At 51.9% G+C, this 18558-nt stretch overlaps 1 protein-coding gene across 1 annotated transcript; it reads left to right on the top strand.

Moving 5' to 3' along the window:
* The first annotated feature begins 17720 nt into the window (after window positions 1–17720).
* LOC109779694 (uncharacterized) lies at window positions 17721–18134 on the top strand. The gene has a single exon (XM_020338336.1). The coding sequence runs from the start codon at window positions 17721–17723 to the stop codon at window positions 18132–18134; it is 414 nt and encodes a 137-aa protein (XP_020193925.1).
* The last annotated feature ends 424 nt before the right edge of the window (window positions 18135–18558 follow it).

Here is an 18558-nt window from a genome sequence, read left to right as displayed (position 1 = left end):
ATTGGCAGGCGGGCCCCACTGTCAGTGACTCTGGGGGGTCAAACCCGTGGTTAAACCACGCTGATTCGCCAGCGTTTAGCCGCCGGCAACGTCCAGACGCGGCGGTGGAGTGCGGGATCCGTGCTCCGGCGACCAAATGGGCGGCGGAGAGCACCTACGCGTAGCTAGGAGCAACCCGCGTCGGTTGGTGGTGAAGGTGGAGCTCGGGGTCGCCGGAATCGACGCCGGCGACGAGCCGTGCGGCTGCCGGGGTACGGGTGTGGTCGAACCCGTCGCTAGAGAGCACAGCGAGGGGCGTGCGATTGTGCTACGGGCTCCTAGCGATGCAGTGAAGCTAACGGCCATGGTGGTGCGACCGTTGGATGGCCGGAGCCTCGTCGGCGACGAGCTCGTGCCGCGGCGTGTGCGGTGCTGCTGGTTACGGTCGACGCAAGGGGCGGAATTAGGAATGAGAGGATGGGGAAGGGGCAGAAGCTCACGCCAGAGGCGATGAGCTAAGTGGCGCTGTCGGGGACGAGCTGCTGCGGTGGTGACGGAGAAGGGGATCTCCGGCGGTGGGCGGTGAAGGCGAGGTCGAAGCAGTGGCTTCAGGGCAAGCGAGCGCTCGGGGCTCGACTTGCTCGAAGGAGAAGGCGACGGCGGAGCTGCTGGACACGGTGGGGCGGCGCAAGGACGGCGGTGGCTACGGCTACTCCGGCGAGGTGGCAGCGGCTGCGTTGGCCATGGCGAGAGAGAGCGAGGGAGAGGCGATGGGGGCGAATGGGGGTGTCCAGGGGCTCAGGGGCGCGACGTGGAGGTCGTCCAGCTCGTCCACGGCGAGGCGGCAAGCAGGTGGCGCCGTGGCGAGCTCGCGCACGCCGGTATCACCTCTGTGCCTGCTCTGGCGGGAGCAAGCAGCTGACTGGCGCGGGCCAGCACAGTGCTGGGCCGGCCAGTGGGCTGCCAGGTAGGATTCCCTCTCTGCTTTCTGTTTTTCTTTTTATTTATTTCTGTTCTGTGTTTTGAAATAGTAGAAATACTATTCCATTTAGGAAAATCCTGAAAATATTCAGAGGCACCTTTGAAATTATTCTCAACAGCCTAAAAATACCTTCAAGATTATTTGGGCATTTAAAAATATTTATAGGATTTAAATTGCCCAAATGCAAATACTTATGGCTTGGTGCAAAAATCCAGAATGGCCTCCAAAAATATGAAACCATTTTTGGCAGAGGTTTTGGCCAGGACCAAAGGTGGTGAACATTTATGGAGGCCATTTCAGGTTCATTGAAAAGGATTTTAGTAAACCCTAGTTGTGTTCAGGGGGGTGCTGGGGGTTTCTGGCATCCCCATTTCAAGTTTCTGTGAAAAGTAGACATGATGCAACACTCTAATGCATGAACTAGCTAGGATGTGACAACTCACCCCCAGTCAAAAGAATCTCGTCCCGAGATTTAGGATCCGTTGGGAAGAAGGTGGGGTACTCAAGTCGAAGACGATCCTCCCTTTCCCAAGTAGCTTCTTTCTCGGAATGGTGTGACTATTGAAGCTTGAGAAACTTGATGTTTTGGCGTCGAGTGGTACGCTCGGCTTGATCAAGGATTCGAACGGGATATTCCCGATATGTGAGATTATCTTGGAGATCAAGCGTTTCGTGGTCCACTTCACGGATAGGATCCGAGAAGCAACGCCTGAGTTGAGAAACGTGGAAGACGTCATGAACCTTGGAAAGATGCGGAGGTAGTTCCAATTGGTAGGCAACTTCTCCTCGCTTGGCAAGAATGCGAAAGGGTCCAATGTAACGAGGAGCCAATTTGCCTTTGATACCGAATCGATGGGTTCCTTTTAAAGGAGTAACCTGAAGGTAAGCCTTCTCGTCAACCTCAAAAGTCATAGCCTTATGTTTGCGATCATAATGGCTCTTTTGGCGAGATTGGGCTGCTTTCAATTTCTCACGAATAATGCGAACCTGCTCTTTTGCTTCCTGAATCATATCCGGGCCAAAGAGTTGTCTTTCCCCGGTTTCTGACCAGTTAAGAGGCGTTCGACATTTTCGTCCATAGAGAACCTCAAAAGGAGCTTTGCCCAAGCTAGCTTGATAACTATTGTTATAAGCAAACTCGGCGAATGGAAGGCATTTCTCCCAATCCATGCCGAAAGAGATGACAGAAGCTCGGAGCATATCCTCCAGAATTTGATTAACTCGTTCTACCTGACCACTTGATTGAGGGTGGAAGGCGGTGCTAAAGGAGAGACGAGTTCCCATAGCATTCTGGAAACTTTCCCAAAATCGGGAGGTGAAGAGACTTCCACGGTCTGAGTTAATTTCCAATGGAACACCATGAAGAGACACTATTTGGGAGATGTACAAGTCAGCTAGCTGGCTCGCGGTTATACTCTCACGAACAGGTAGGAAGTGGGCTACTTTGGAAAGACGATCAACAACAACGAAGATAGCATTATTCCCTCTCTTGGTCCTGGGAAACCCGGTAATGAAACCATACCGATTTTATCCCATTTCCATTCAGGAATAGTAAAAGGCTGAAGGGTGCCAGCAGGCCGTTGATGCTCGGCTTTAACACGACGGCAGACGTCGCAATTAGTAATGTATTGAGCAATTTCTCTCTTCATCCTAGTCCACCAAAACCTCTGGCGTAGGTCTTGATACATTTTAGTACTACCGGGATGAATGGTGAGAGGAGATTCATGAGCTTCCTTAAGGATCAATCGCCTCAGGTTGCGTACCTTGGGAACCACTAGACGGTCTCCAAAGACCACAACACCTTGGTCATCAACGGAGAAACAATCCGCAACTCCTTTCTTGATGTTTCTCTTAATACGGGAGATTCCCGGATCTACCTTCTAAGCTTTGATGATCTGATCCGTAAGGGTAGGTTTCGCCACCAGGGTGGATAGGAATCCTCGAGGGACAATGTGAAGGTTAAGCTTACAGAATTCCTCGTGGAGAAGTGGTTGACTTTTTTGTAACATCAAGTTGTTACAGTAAGATTTACGGCTTAGCGCATCAGCCATGACGTTGGCTTTGCCCGGGGTGTAAGTTATTCCTAAGTCGTAATCTGTGATCAACTCGACCCAACGTCTTTGCCTGAGATTCAAATCCGGTTGGGTGAAAATGTATTTCAGACTTTGGTGCTCGGTGAAAATCTCGCAACGATTACCGAGAAGGTAATGTCGCCATGTTTTGAGTGCATGGACTACGGCTGCAAGCTCTAGATCATGTGTGGGATAATTATCCTCATGTGGACGCAACTGTCGGGAAGCGTAGGCAATCACGTGACGATCTTGCATGAGTATGAAACCTAGTCCTTGTCGTAGATAACAAAGTCCTTAGAAAAATCTGGTGGTATGAGTACGGGAGCAGATGTCAGGCGTCTTTTCAGTTCCTGAAAGCTGAACTCGCACTGTGGGGTCCACTCGAACTTTTTATCTTTCTTGAGGAGTTCAGTTAGAGGTTTAGCAACCTTGGAGAAATTCTCGACGAAGCGGCGACAGTAGCTCGCTAAACTAAGGAAACTCCGAACTTGCTTGACCGATTTAGGTGGAGTCCAGTCAAGGATGGCTTGAACTCGCTCGGGATTGACAGCAATACCCTTACCAGAGATTACATGGCCTAGATAGGTCACTTCTGGCAACCAGAATTCACACTTAGAGAATTTAGCATAAAGGCGATGCTCTCGAAGTTTCGTCAATACTAGCCTTAGATGCTCGGCATGTTCTTCCTCATTCTTGGAGTAGATGAGTATATCATCGAGGTATACTACGACGAATTTATCCAAATACTCCATGAAGATTGAGTTCATTAACCGAGAGAAGGTGGCTGGAGCATTGGTTAAACCGAAAGACATGACGGTATACTCGTATTGGCCATAACGAGTAACAAAGGCCGTTTTAGGAATGTCCCCGTTCTTGATTTTGATTTGATGGTAGCCCAACCTCAAATCCATTTTAGAGAAGACTGAGGATCCAGCGAGCTAATCATACAGGTCGTTGATCCTGGGAAGCGGATACTTGTTCTTGATAGTGACTAGGTTGACAGGTCGGTAATCTACAACCATCTGATCCGTACCATCCTTCTTCTTGACGAAGAGGACGGGGCAAGCCCACGGAGAAGAACTAGGACGGACGAACCCCTTTTTCAAGGACTCATCAAGTTGTTTCTTAAGCTCGGCTAGCTCTAGGGGTGCCATCTTATAAGGTCTTCTAGAGATTGGGACGGTTCCTAGAACAAGGTCTATCGCGAACTCGACATCCCTGTCAGGTGGAATACCTGGCAGTTCTTCTGGGAAGACATCCGGGAAGTCACGGACTACCAGAACATCTTCAAGGTCTGGAAGAGGGTTGGCATTTAATGAGTAAAGCTGACGCTTAGACACCCGGGTCAAAACATTGACTGTCTTGCCCGACGGATGGGTGAGTTGAACAGTTCTAGTAGAGCAATCAATCTTAGCATAATGGGCTGACATCCAGTCCATACCCAAGATGATATTTATGTCCGAGGACTTGAGAGCTATTAGTGATGCAAGGAAGACCAATCTGTCGACGAGAATTTCATTTCCATGGCTAATTCTAGAGGTTTGCCATCTAGAACCAGGAGTTTGAATTTCCATGGAGGTGGGCATGTCACAAAATGTGGTGTTGTGCAATCGAGCATAGCTCTCAGAGATAAATGAATGAGATGCTCCAGTATCGAAAAGAACAGTTGCCGGATGGCAATTAACAAGGAGCGTACCAAGGACGACGTTGGGATCCTCATGAGTTTCTTCAGCTGAAACATACTTGACATGGCCACGTGCAGTGGTGGCTGGCTTGGCGTAGTAAGTCTTTCCTGCTGGCTTACCACAACCAACAGACTGTCCAGGTTGATTGGGGTTGTTTCGGGGGCACTCGCGCAAATAGTGACCCGTTTCTCCACACTTGAAGCATGTCACAACATTGGGGCGTGGAGGAGCATTAGCAGTGGGGCCACCATAGACCTTGGGCGGTGCATATTGCTGGTTGGGGCGAGGCGCCTCGAAGGATGGCCTCGGGGTGAACCTAGGTGGCAGAGCAGTGTTTGGAATCCAGACCCGGCGCTTCTGAGATCCGGAGCCGGATGAGGAACCAAAATCGCGAGAGTGCTTGCGTGTAGCGTCATAGTCAGTCTGTCCTGTCTCAGCACTGATGGCCTTATTGACCAATTTCTGGAAAGAGGTGCACTCGTGCAGACGAAGATCACGGCGAAGCTCGGGGCTAAGTCCCTTGCGGAACCTTGCCTGCTTCTTGGCGTCGGTGGATACCTCTTCAGGAGCATAGCGTGCTAGATTTCCAAACTCACGGCTGTATGCATCCACAGTCAGTCTACCTTGGGTGAAGTTGCAGAATTCTTCCCGCTTACGATCTATGAGACCCTCCGGAATATGATGCTCACGGAAAGCCTCACTGAATTCAGCCCAAGTAGTGATTTGGCCGGCTGGGCGCATAGCCTCAAAGTTTTCCCACCAGAGGCTAGCAGGGCCTTCGAGGTGGTAGGCAGCGTAGGTAACCTTATCAGCTTCGGCTACGTTGGCAGAACGTAGCTTATGGGTAATGCTGCGGAGCCAATCATCCGCATCGAGGGGCTCGACGGAATGGTTAAACTTCGGTGGGTACAACTTGATAAAGTCATTGATGGACACCAAGTCGTTCCTCTGATGACGTGCAGTATTCTGCTCGATCCGCTCTAGCAAGCGGTAAGTCTCACGCTTGTTTCTTTCTGCCTCCAGCATAACTTCGGCCAGTGAAGGCGGCTGAGGCAGATTCTCCCCCCTAACTGCATTGGCTTCACCCTGCGCCTGGACAGCAGGGTTGTTGCGGGTGTTAACCATCCTAGGAGAAACAAAACAACGGTTTAGACAAGGATGGCTAAATCTTGGCAGGGAAATGCGGAATGTAATGGATAACACGGAATGCAGAGATGATCATCAGTATGACATGGTAATATAGAAACTGACATATATATACCAACGGTCATACACACCATACATAGTTTAGTACAAGCCCAGGCTAGAGTACAACTACGATGAGAGACGATACATCTCATCAGAGCCATTCCAAGCTCCTATACATTATTTTTCTACACCTCCGGAACGTGATACACACCAAGTCGTATCCCACAAGACACGCAGGACTGTGGGGAATACAACTGTTACAATACTAGCGGATCTACTACCAACTCAGACGTCTCCGTAGTAATCTTCATAGAAGTCACCACCATGTCCTGGGAGCTGAACATGATAATCTGGAAACAGTCGGTCCTGTGGAGCTTGCGGTCCATAAGGACTCGGGTGTGGCCTTGGTCCAACAAACAGTGGCAGACGGGGTCCACGAGGAGGGGTGATGCCTCCTACATCACGCCATTCCATACATTCTGGCAGACCAGACCGCACGGGGTACAAGTCCCTCATGTCCATATACCCGGCCTGCACGGCCGGTGCAAACCGTGTCAGAGTGGCCCAGTGATCAGAACGGGCATTAAAGAGCTCCATTCACAAGGCACGATTCTCATGGTCCTTGTCCTCAAGCATCTCGGTGGTGGTGCGGAGTAGTGAATCCTCATGGGTAGGATCACAGTAGGTAGCCTGATAGTACCCCTGTGCCCCAGGGAGTGATGCTAGCATATAGCGGAAGTCAGTGTTCTGAAGCAAGGCTGTTCTGGCTCGAATGATAGTCATCATTAAGTAAGCTGCGTCCTGCACGGACATCTTGATGGTAACCCCAAGTCCATAAGAGCAATGGAGGGGTTCAGTAGCTCCAGGATAGGAAGGGTAAATCCTGACTGTGCAAAAATATTGGCTTTGATTAAAGTCTCGAAACTGCTCCTTGACGGTATACTCGGGATACAATCGATAGCCTGTCTCAACCATCACTCGGACCAGCATGGCCGTGTGACCAGGTACATCGAGGCACCGGGTCAGACGAACCACTTGATTCTGGGAGCGGGTGGCCATCTGAAAGCATGAAATAATGCAGAGGCATTAGAATTTCTAGGAGAATTCGGACAGCATAATGGCTGTAATGCTCGGAAAAAGATTTGAAACATTCGCAACAGTTTGCAATACCACTCAACAACATCATATCAAGGTTCTGGTTCAACTGACAACATACTAAAGGTAGTAGAAACTGAACCGAAGCATGGATCCAACAATCCTATAAGTTACTACAGATTAGTAACACGTGAACCTGATAGAGAGAAGAGAGCCTAGTCCTTAACCCACGTAGAATGAGAAGAGAATGACTCAGATCAGAGGGCATGAGGTAAAGAAGTAAAAGCGCCTTACGTTCCCTCCCACAATCAATTCCCCAAGATATAACTAAAGCATTTCTAGACTCGACATCGACCAGTTTGGCTTAACGCACCTACAGGCAATCCGGCTCTGATGCCAACGCTGTCAGGACCCCGATTCTAAGTCACACCGATCTAGCCTGTAACACCTCATATCACATTGCGGCCTCACGCACGGTACTCCCACGGGTGTCGCCTTACCATGGCCCGAGACCGTTTGCGCCTTTTGGCTCACGTATATGACCATGTCGCTAGCATCCATATGACAGAGAACCCGGGCCGACATGGCTAGTCGTGAACCCAAAGCGAGACTAACGTATGGGGACAGGCATACATGAATCAACATCGAACGTGTTGGTCAGCAGCGTGCGAATCCGGGCTGTAGCACTGGGCTAACAGGACTCCGGGAACCTGGGCTCTAGCAGGCTAGGCAGGACTCCGGATGTCACCGCGTGACATTTCCCCGAAGGGACAGACACAGGAACGATATGAAACACATGCCGGCCAGTCAATTGTCTAGAGCAGTAGTGCTGGGCTAGCAGGACTCCGGTGAACCGGGCTGTAGCGGACTACTATGGCTCAAGGAGGCACTAGACTACATTTCCCCATAAGAGAGGCTGCCAAGGATAAACAACTAGATTGTCGGATCCCACACATACCAAGCATTTCAATCATACACACAATATGCTCGATATGTGCAAATACAACATGGCATCACAACAAAACTCTACAACTCAAAGTACTTTATTTAAAGGGCTCCAGAGAGCCTTACATAACTTGTTCATACAGATAGGGGTCACATGACCCGACACTCAAGTCATACAAACATACAAGCACATGCGGAAGCAAACTTGTCTGGGTACAGACACTAGAAAGAAAGAAGGCTTGACGAAGCCTGTCTATCTACGTAGGCCCTTCACAAGCCTAGATCACCACCTGGGTGGCAAGTCACTCGTCGTCGTCGAGTTCTACGTAGAACCCATCGGAAGGGGCGGTGTTGTCGTCTGAAAACAGTAATTGAAGCAACATGAGTACAAAGGTACTCAGCAAGTCTTACAACAGATCCTACTATACATGTTCATTCTCAAGAAGGTAACGGAGTTATTGCAGCAAGCCAGCTTTGACTCTTGGCTAAGCTATCCTACGAGACACCACTTGTGAAATAGTTTTCGCACACGAGTCCACTAATCACCATCTCAATACTCCACCGTGGATCCTCCCTTGTCATCCCACGAGAGAGCCATCCGCGGTACTCACACTTATCTTGAGGCTTTTAATAGTATCCATTTACTTGTCTATGAATTGCATAAGCGACCAAGTAGTCCTTTTCCGCGGACGCGGCTATTCGAATAGTTTTATACCCTGCAGGGGTGTACTTCGTCACACACGCTCTCATCACTTACCACCGTTTACACAGTGTGTACTCGGCAACCTTCAAGCGGAAGCCCAGCGAGGGTGTCGGCCACAGCCTACCTCAACACTCGAGTCTCTAGTCCAGGTTTATCGCCTATTCAGGTTCCATCCGCAGGGAGTCCGGCCGAGGTTTCCACATACGGCCCCGAACGATGTGTGCAGGGTTGCCGAGACACCAAACGGGCGACTCGGTACACCGGGCCACGAGCCTACCGCATCACAGCCCACCCCTTGGTCAGCGCTGTCCACGACCTCCAGCTTACTACAAACACCAGAAACTACGTGCAACTCCTGGACAGAGGACATGGGTAATTAAGAAGCCGAGGGGGTCCATTGGTTTCGGGCCCAATGCGTCGTAGTAGCTGAATCTTAAATCACGCATACAGATCTCAGTTCTTAGGGATGGTCTCAATGAAACAACCCACCATGTACTCCTACATGGCCTCCCATCGATACCTTTACCAAATCGTATTCAACACCTCACTCTCATGACCGACACACGCTTTCACTCTAGTTCATCACCCTGATGAGCCGGACCTGACAGGACTCTAAGCGTAGCAAGCATAGCATTGTAGGAACACAACATGGCTCAATCAACTCCTACACATGATAGTGGGTTTCATCTAGTTACTGTGGCAATGACAGGTCATGCAAAGGAAAGTGGGTTCAACTACCGCAACACACAGCAGTTTGAATCGCGTTGTCTTAATGCAGTAAATGAGAGCAGAAGCGAGAAGATGGGTTTGTATCGAAATGATCAACGGGTTGCTTGCCTGACGGAGTGGTGGTGGGATACTGCCCTTCAGTTGGATACTCGTGAATATCCTCGGAGGCAGGACCTACCACAATGGACACATCGAAGCACAATCAACACCAAGCAAGTGCAACAATATGATGCATGCATGAGACATGGCAAGAATGGATGTATTGGGCTAATGCAACTAAGACCAGATGGGTTTGGACTATTTTGAATCAAAGATTCAAATTCCAAGTTCATAAATGGCCCATGTTAGTGCTTTATCTTGTTCTGCATTAAACAGTAGGTAAATTTGCTTGAACATGCATGAAACCGGTACAGATGGATAGAATGGATTTTTCTGATCATTTTTCATATATAAATCTTTTCATTCTGAGCTATAGATTATTTTCTATGATTTTTTGAAGTTTGTGATAATTTCTGGAATTTCCTTTATAAGAATAATTCCAGTAATTGAGTTACTTATTACGTCAGCAGTGTGTCATGATGACGTCAGCGGTCAACAGGGTCGTCCAGGTCAAACCTGACGTGTGGGTCCCCTGTGTCAGTGTCACTGTTAGTTAGTTAAACTAATTAGAATTAATTTTAACTCTAACTCAGGTTAATTGGCAGGCGGGCCCCACTGTCAGTGACTCTGGGGGGTCAAACCCGTGGTCAAACCACGCTGATTCGCCAGCGTTTAGCCGCCGGCAACGTCCAGACGCGGCGGTGGAGTGCGGGATCCGTGCTCCGGCGACCAAATGGGCGGCGGAGAGCACCTACGCGTAGCTAGGAGCAACCCGCGTCGGTTGGTGGTGAAGGTGGAGCTCGGGGTCGCCGGAATCGACGCCGGCGACGAGCCGTGCGGCTGCCGGTGTACGGGTGTGGTCGAACCCGTCGCTAGAGAGCACGGCGAGGGGTGTGCGATTGTGCTACGGGCTCCTAGCGATGCAGTGAAGCTAACGGCCATGGTGGTGCGACCGTTGGATGGCCGGAGCCTCGTCGGCGACGAGCTCATGCCGCGGCGTGTGCGGTGCTGCTGGTTACGGTCGACGCAAGGGGCGGCAGTAGGAATGAGAGGATGGGGAAGGGGCAGAAGCTCACGCCAGAGGCGATGAGCTAAGTGGCGCTGTCGGGGACGAGCTGCTGCGGTGGTGACGGCGAAGGGGATCTCCGGCGGTGGGCGGTGAAGGCGAGGTCGAAGCAGTGGCTTCGGGGCAAGCGAGCGCTGGGGCTTGACTTGCTCGAAGGAGAAGGCGACGGCGGAGCTGCTGGACACGGTGGGGCGGCGCAAGGACGGCGGTGGCTACGGCTACTCCGGCGAGGTGGCAGCGGCTGCGTCGGCCATGGCGAGGGAGAGCGAGGGAGAGGCGATGGGGGCGAATGGGGGTGTCCAGGGGCTCGGGGGCGCGACGTGGAGGTCGTCCAGCTCGTCCACGGCGAGGCGGCAAGCAGGTGGCGCCGTGGCGAGCTCGCGCACGCCGGCGTCACCTCTGTGCCTGCTCTGGCGGGAGCAAGCAGCTGACTGGCGCGGGCCAGCACAGTGCTGGGCCGGCCAGTGGGCTGCCAGGTAGGATTCCCTCTCTGCTTTCTGTTTTTCTTTTTATTTATTTCTGTTCTATGTTTTGAAATAGTAGAAATACTATTCTATTTAGGAAAATCCTGAAAATATTCAGAGGCACCTTTGAAATTATTCTCAACAACCTAAAAATACCTTCAAGATTATTTGGGCATTTAAAAATATTTATAGGATTTAAATTGCCCAAATGCAAATACTTATGGCTTGGTGCAAAAATCCAGAATGGCCTCCAAAAATATGAAACCATTTTTGGCAGAGGTTTTGGCCAGGACCAAAGGTGGTGAACATTTATGGAGGGCATTTCAGGTTCATTGAAAAGGATTTTAGTAAACCCTAGTTGTGTTCAGGGGGGTGCTGGGGGTTTCTGGCATCCCCATTTCAAGTTTCTGTGAAAAGTAGACATGATGCAACACTCTAATGCATGAACTAGCTAGGATGTGACAGTTCAGAATTATGTCTTGGGTCAATAGTTGGGTTGCCGACTCCTGTGTTTGCCCTCTTACGTTCCGGATGTCCGGCTAAGAAGGTAACGGGAGAACCACTGCGGTTGTACTTCTAGCTAGCCTGGTCAAGTACCTCAGTGCAGAAAGCCGTAAACTGACCATCATAATAAGCGAGAACTAGTCGGCGATCCGATGACAAGTGTGAAACTAAAAATCGATGGAGATTACTCCATGTTATATGAAGGGTTTTGTATTTGCACAAACCACGTGACGAAGGTATATACCTCGGCTCACCCGAACGTCACAAAACACTGGGGCTAGTCACTAGCCCCCGCAGTCAAGCTTCTATGACTAAGTGAGAGTAATAAAACCGCATAGTCCGATTGCCTTGTTTCCCTCACGCATTGCTGCCTTCGGGCACCGAGACGTCGGCTAAGGGCCACAATACGGAGGTCGAAACACCCCTTATATCATCTACATGGGGGCTAAAGCCGATGACTGGTAATTTTCAGAACAAAACGGCCGCACACGAGTCAAAATAAACAAAAGCAGATATATATATGATAAACCATACAAACAACCGCATTATAAAGCAAAAGGTTCAACTATCAGTTAACACATGATAGCGAGCTCACTCAAGAATTACATCTTTTGGACACTGTCCCTCTATTTCCTGAGCACCATCCATCATGATGGGGAAATACTGCTCCTTTCCAGCGGGCGGGGGGTCCGGTGGCCATCTCGACCGGTTTAATCTTCGGCCAATGCACGACGGTCCTCGCGAAGGCCATCCGAGCTCCCTCGATGCATACGGAACGCTTCAGGACGTCAATCTGGGGCGTGGCGTCACATAGCTTCTGCACTAGGCCAAAGTAGCTGCTCGGTATGGGCTCTGAAGGCCACAACCATACACAAAGATCCTTCATGGCTGGCTTCAACATCCGGTGCAACTTCGTCGGCTACTTCATTTGATTGCTTAGGAGCGGAGGGTGTTCGGGCGCTTGGAACTGCGCCCAGAACAGCCTATGCTTGACGTCACCCTCATGAGATGCGAAATGCCTCGCCGCGTCGGTCGCACTCCTCAGGAGATCCACAAATGTGCCTGAGAAATGCCACACTCGTGTGAGCAAAGCGAACATGTGACCGCCAAAGACACTCTGCAGTAAATATGGCTTACCATCTGCAATAGACTTCACTTGGCGGAGCTCCTCTTGAGCGCCTCGCGTCTTCATGCTCGCCTCCTCGATCTCCAGCTTTATTTTTGATAGCTCCATGGCTTGACCATTTTTTTGCTCATGGTCCTCACATTTAGTGATGGCATCCTTGAGCTCATGTTGCACCTCGGCCATTCTAGCCTCGTGCTTGTCACTACCTGCCTTCACCATTGACAGCTCGGCTACCGCCTGCTCTGCCGCCGCCTTCTATTCGGCTGCCTCTTGCCTGGCATTCTTCAGTTCGGCCTTGGGGGTTTCTACCTTCGTGGTGACAGCTGCAGTCATAATACTGCATTCGTTGCTTAGGGTTCACCCCCGACACTCCACTAGATAACAAAAACCAAACTGCTAAAATTTTCGTTCGGACTAACCTTGCGCCTCGTCAAACTGCTTGTTGACAAGGTCGAGCTCCTCATTGGAGCTCTTGAGCTTCCGGTTCACTTCGGCCAGCTCCGCGGCATTGGCAGCCACCGCCGAAGACGAGGCCTACAAAAAACAGCTCACATAACTTAGTATCCCAATTCAATGATTTTCGATCCGATGCCAGGTTTTTCAATCCTGACAGGGTCTCGGGGGCTGCTATATATGTGGATTGGATGAACTCGCTTAAGCAATTTACTTTATAAAAAAGGATATTACATGGCTTACCTCGAAGCCTGTCAGAAGGCCGCCAAAATCTTCCTTAAGACCGTTGTTAATGGACCGAAGACTTTCCAAGACACGCCCATCAGGGCGCGGTGTTTCGTCACAACGGAGGAGCTATTTAAAGCCTCCTCCATCATGACTGGCCACCCAGCCACAATCCAATCTCCGGTGTTTGGCACTAGCGGCGGGGCCCCGGCTCCCCTTCGGTGAAGGGCGGAATTGACGACTCCGGGGGCCTCCGGGGCTCCGGAGCCATCTTTGGAGGGGGCTCAAATTGACAGAGCCCCCCTCCTTGTTCATCAAGAGGGATCCCCCTCCTGGTCTTCGGTGACCAAGGTGTTAACCTCAGCCATGACATTGCCGCTACCACCTCCCGTGTCCGGGCTGGGAGGGGTCCTTCGAGACAGCACCTCTCCGGTCTCCCTGATGACCGAGGAGGCGTAGAACGGGATGCGGTCCCACTCTCTGCTAGCTCAGCTGGTGGAGAGTTCCCCTCTGAGACCTGATCAGTGGGGAGGTCGCACGTGGGCTGCATTACAAAACACACGTATTCGATCAAGTAATAAACTAACGAAGGAAACACCCACAGAGACTTCGGATTTGTACCATTGGGCGGGGGGCTTGACTCTAGGGTTCCTTTGCGGAACCCCTTCTGTGGCCTCGGACCCCTTAGCGGAGTCCGAGCTATCATCGGGCAGCATCAACTTGGGCATGCGCTGCTTCCTTGGGGCATGAAGAGGTTGTTCCTCCTCAGCGTTGTCGGATGCCGCCCTCTTCCTGGTTCAGGAGGATTCGCCTCCCTGTCCTCTTCCCCCCTTGTGACTAGAGGGGGCATGGGTTTCCTCGGACTTGGTGTCCGGATGCCCCCTTGGGCGGAGGCCCTCTCGGGCCTCCCTTGTCCCAATCTTATTCTTCTCCTTTTTAGCTCGCGCCTTATACGACGCCACGATCAGCATTTCCTCTAACAGAGCTAACCTGGGGCCCTCGGATAGGGGGCGGACAGTCGATATTCACGACTTTCTCCAGCCAGCTCTCTGAACACAGGACGGAAAGGGTCAAGCTCCTTGTCAAAAGGCACAAACACCCAAAGATACGAGGCCAATGTCTTCCTCCTTGGCCGACCACTCCTTCTGGGGCTTGAATAGCACCTTCCACAACTTGTTGTGTGTGGTGCCATAGAAGCAGAGCACGGTGACTGCGTCCTCGGGCTTGTAAGACCACATTGGGGCGTCCCTTTGTTGGCAAGGTAGGAGGCGTCGGCAGAGCATCACTTCGACCATGTTGGTCAGCTTGGCGTTCACCTTTATCATGCTGGAGACATGTTTCTGCAGCGCCTCCACCTCCGTGGATGACCCCCAGTCAGGGCTCTTCCTGGTCCACGAGGTTAGTCTCATGGGTGGTCTAGATCTGAATTCGGGGGCCACTGCCCACCCCGCCTCACGTGGCTCGGTGATATAGAACCATTCTTTTTGCCAGACCTTAACAATGTCTATGAAGGTACCTTCTGGCCACTCGACCCGGGCGAGCTTGCTGATCATCGCCCCCCACAGTCCGCCTGCGGGCCATCGACGATCTTCGGCTTGACGTTGAAGACCTTCAGCCACAAGCCGATGTGTGACTGGACCCGAAGAAAGGCCTCGCAGATGACGATGCAGGCTGGGATGTCCAGAAAGGAGTTCGGGGCTAGATCATGAAAGTCTAACCCGTAGAAGAATATCAACCCCTTGACGAAGGGGTGGAGCGGGAAGCCAAGTCCCTGGATGAAGTGGAGGACGAACACCATCCTCTCTCCTGGTTGGGGCATGGGGACGATCTGGCCCTCTTTTGGAGCACGGTGAACGACATCGGCCGGGAGGTAACCGACGCGCTTTAGATCCTCGATGTTGTCGTTGCTGACGATCGAGGCCTCCCACTTGCCTTTCGCACCAGATCCGGCCATGGCCGAATTGAGGGAGTGGCTAAAAGGGAGTACTTGAGGAGGGATGGATCAGGGCACATGAGCTGTGTAGATGGGAAAAGCAATGGTGAGAGGAAGGAGAGAGTGTACAAAGATAAGCGATGGCTGTTTCCCTTTTATAAGTTGTCGTAATGCCAATAGTCCTTTTACTGCGCCACAGGTCTTGCTGCTTCCCGGTATAATCATGACATTATGCGCGAGTGGGATAATCGAAATCATTGATCATATCCCTTAAAAACGGGGATGATCTCCATATTGATGAGACGTGCCAATGGAGAAACTTCCTCGAACCGCGAATCAAGTTTTCACAATGGTTCTACATTTGTGACCGGCTGTGACCTTTCACCAAAAGTTATCAGGCAAAGGCACTATTCACACTTGAGTAGTTGGCCTTCGAGGCTAAGCAATATCTATGATTTGGGTTCCGAGTAAAACCCGGTTAACACATGGCCGAACTTAGCTAAGCGACTCTTGAAGGTTTAGCTAAGGGAAACTACTCCGAACATAGAGGGGGAGAAGAACTCGCCCTGCAAGCCGGAGACTTCAGGCGTACTAAGAACTCAGGGAACTATGAGACACCAGCATTGGAGCTAGTTCGGGGGCTACTAAGGGAGTCCTGGACTAGGGGGTCGTCGGGTTGCTGGCCTGTCTCTTATGGGTCAGACAAGTGGGCCGCACTACCACAACTAGAAGGCCGAGCTATGAGGCGACTTCGTATCCGGACAGGAAACCCGCGACAACTTGGTGTGTCCTCCAAGTCAAGATAAAAAGAATCAGCATGTTATTCCTTCCTTGTAACCGACCATGTTAACCCTAGTACCCATGGTGCCTATATAAACCAGAGGTTTAGTCCGTACAGGCTAGAAGAACAACCATCATCCTACTCACCTAAGGTTTAGTTCATCTGATCCCGTGGTAGATCGACTCTGTAATCATCCTATACACTTCAATATAATCGAGCATGACGTAGGGTTTTACCTCTTCGAGAGGGCCCGGACCTAGGTAAACATCGTGTCTTTCTTCCCTTGTTCCCTATTGATCCAAGATCCACAGCTCGGGACCCCCTACCCTAGATCCGCCGGTTTTGACACCGACAGTGTGTGCTCTTCGAGCAGCAGCGCCAGCGCCAGGACCAGATCGTCCAAGAGGTCGCGGCTGCAGGGTGCCAAAACCACGTCGCCCATGCGTGAGGGGTGCCCACGAGCACCGTCAGCTGTAGGGCCTTCACTCGCGAGCTGCATCGGGTGGTTTGGCCCATCAAGTTCAAGCCTGAGCTTCCCCCACGCTACGACGGCATTCCCGACCCCATGGAGTTCCTCCAGCTCTATGCGCTGAGCATCGAGGCGGCGAACGGCGACGAAACGGTCATGGCGAACTGGTTCCCCATGGCCCTCGAGGATGGCATGCGCTCCTAGCTCATGAACCTTCCCGAGGAGTCAATATCTTTGTGGAGCGACCTCTGCGATCAGTTCATCGCCAACTTCAAGGGCGCCCACAATCGTGCCCTCACTGTCAACAACCTGTGGCACGTGAAGCATCGCCCCAGTGAGACTCTCCGCAAATACATTCAACGCTTAAGCCATGTCCGCAACAGGATCGCAGGCGCCTTTGATGAAGCCATAATCTTGGCATTCTCTAACAGCGTCACGGACGTCAGGATGTGTGAGAAGCTCGCCATCAACAACGATCTGAGCATGGCGCTGAACTATTCAACATGACCGATAAGTGTACCGAGGTTGAAGAGGGTTGCCTTTTCATCCACAATGACCCCGATGCCGTACTCAACGACAAGAAGGCCAAGGGCAAGGAGGTGAAGCGCAAGGGCCCTGCCGTGCTGGTGGCGGAGCCTGAGCAAAAGCGCGCCCGCGACCACGACGAGCCCGTCAAGGATGGCCGCCTGTTCTGCGTCTACCACAACATGCACACTCACAACACCGACGACTACCAGGAGCTCAAGGCACTCCACGACGAGTGCTTGGGCCGTTGCCCAGACCGCCACGACCATGGCGCTGGCCACGGCGGTGGCGGTGGCAGCCGGTGGGACAACCGCAACGGCAACTCCCGCCAGGGCTGGCGCGACCACCCTCGCGAGGGTGGCTGGCGCGATCAACCTCGCGACGCCACCTGGCGCGATTAGTCTCACGAGGCGCACTCTTAGGACAATGCTGCCCTTCCAGCGCTGCCACTACCGCCCAGAAGGAATGACAACAACCAGCAATACGAGGGAGTTGGGGGCTACCAAGAGCCTCCCGCGAGGTCCCCGGCGGAGCTTAGGCACCCGCATCCAACTGCCTCTTCAAGCAGTTCTCTCGTGAGGTGAATGCCGCCCTCCCGAGGCTTGAGGCCGCGTGACCCCTTAAGTGGTCGTAGTACACCATCACCTTCGACTCTAAAGACCACCTCAGGTGCTCGGCCACCGCCGGTGCGCTCCCCATGTTGTGCACTCCAACCATCAACAACGTCGCTATCACCAAGACCTTCATCGATAGGGGTGCCGGCCTCAACGTGATCTCCAGCACTACCTTTGAGACGCTCCAAGTGCCCTATGACCAGCTGATGACGACCAGGCCATTCTCCGGCATGACGTACGGGTCTACCATTCCCCTAGGACAAGTGCGTCTCCCTGTCACCTTCGGCACCTGCAACAACTACCACTACGAGCTCATCGACTTTGATGTGGCCCACGTCGGCCTCCTATACAACGCTATCCTAGGATACCCCACACTTGCCAAGTTCATGGTGGCGACCCACCACAGCTACAACGTCCTCAAAATGCCTGGCTGCAGCGGCGTCATCACTGTCGCCTGCGATGAGAAGGATGTGGTCTACTCCCTTGAGCATGCTTAGTGGACCACCGCAGCCAAGAACTCCGACGGCGACGACGCCGCCGCGCTTCGTGAGGAAACCCCCACGAAGAAGAAGCAAATCCTCCCCGAGGACCGCCCTGATGCAAAGAAGTAGTCGGCCGATGGTGACACCCAGGGCCCCGCCCCTACAGCCGGGGCCTGCCTTCCTCCCGCATAGGAAGGCACTGCCGGAGCCTCCTGATACGTCTCCGTCGTATCTATAATTTTTGCTTGTTCCATGCCAATATTCTACAACTTTCATATACTTTTGGCAACTTTTTATACTATTTTTGGGACTAACATATTGATCTAGTGCCCAGTGCGAGTTCCTGTTTGTTGCATGTTTATGTTTCGCAGAAACCCAATATCAAACGGAGTCCAAACGGGATAAAAATGGACGGGGAATTATTTCGGAATATTTATGA

The sequence above is a fragment of the Aegilops tauschii genome, chromosome 7, assembly GCF_002575655.3.
Source record: "Aegilops tauschii subsp. strangulata cultivar AL8/78 chromosome 7, Aet v6.0, whole genome shotgun sequence".
Classification (NCBI taxonomy): Eukaryota; Viridiplantae; Streptophyta; class Magnoliopsida; order Poales; family Poaceae; genus Aegilops; species Aegilops tauschii.
Note: the sequence above shows the minus strand (reverse complement) of the source record. Positions and strands in the feature narration are given on the sequence as shown.

What these genes read in the sequence shown, in the direction of transcription:
- LOC109779694 (XM_020338336.1), top strand. Translation starts at nt 17,721, where the DNA reads ATGTTGTGCACTCCAACCATCAACAACGTCGCTATCACCAAGACCTTC.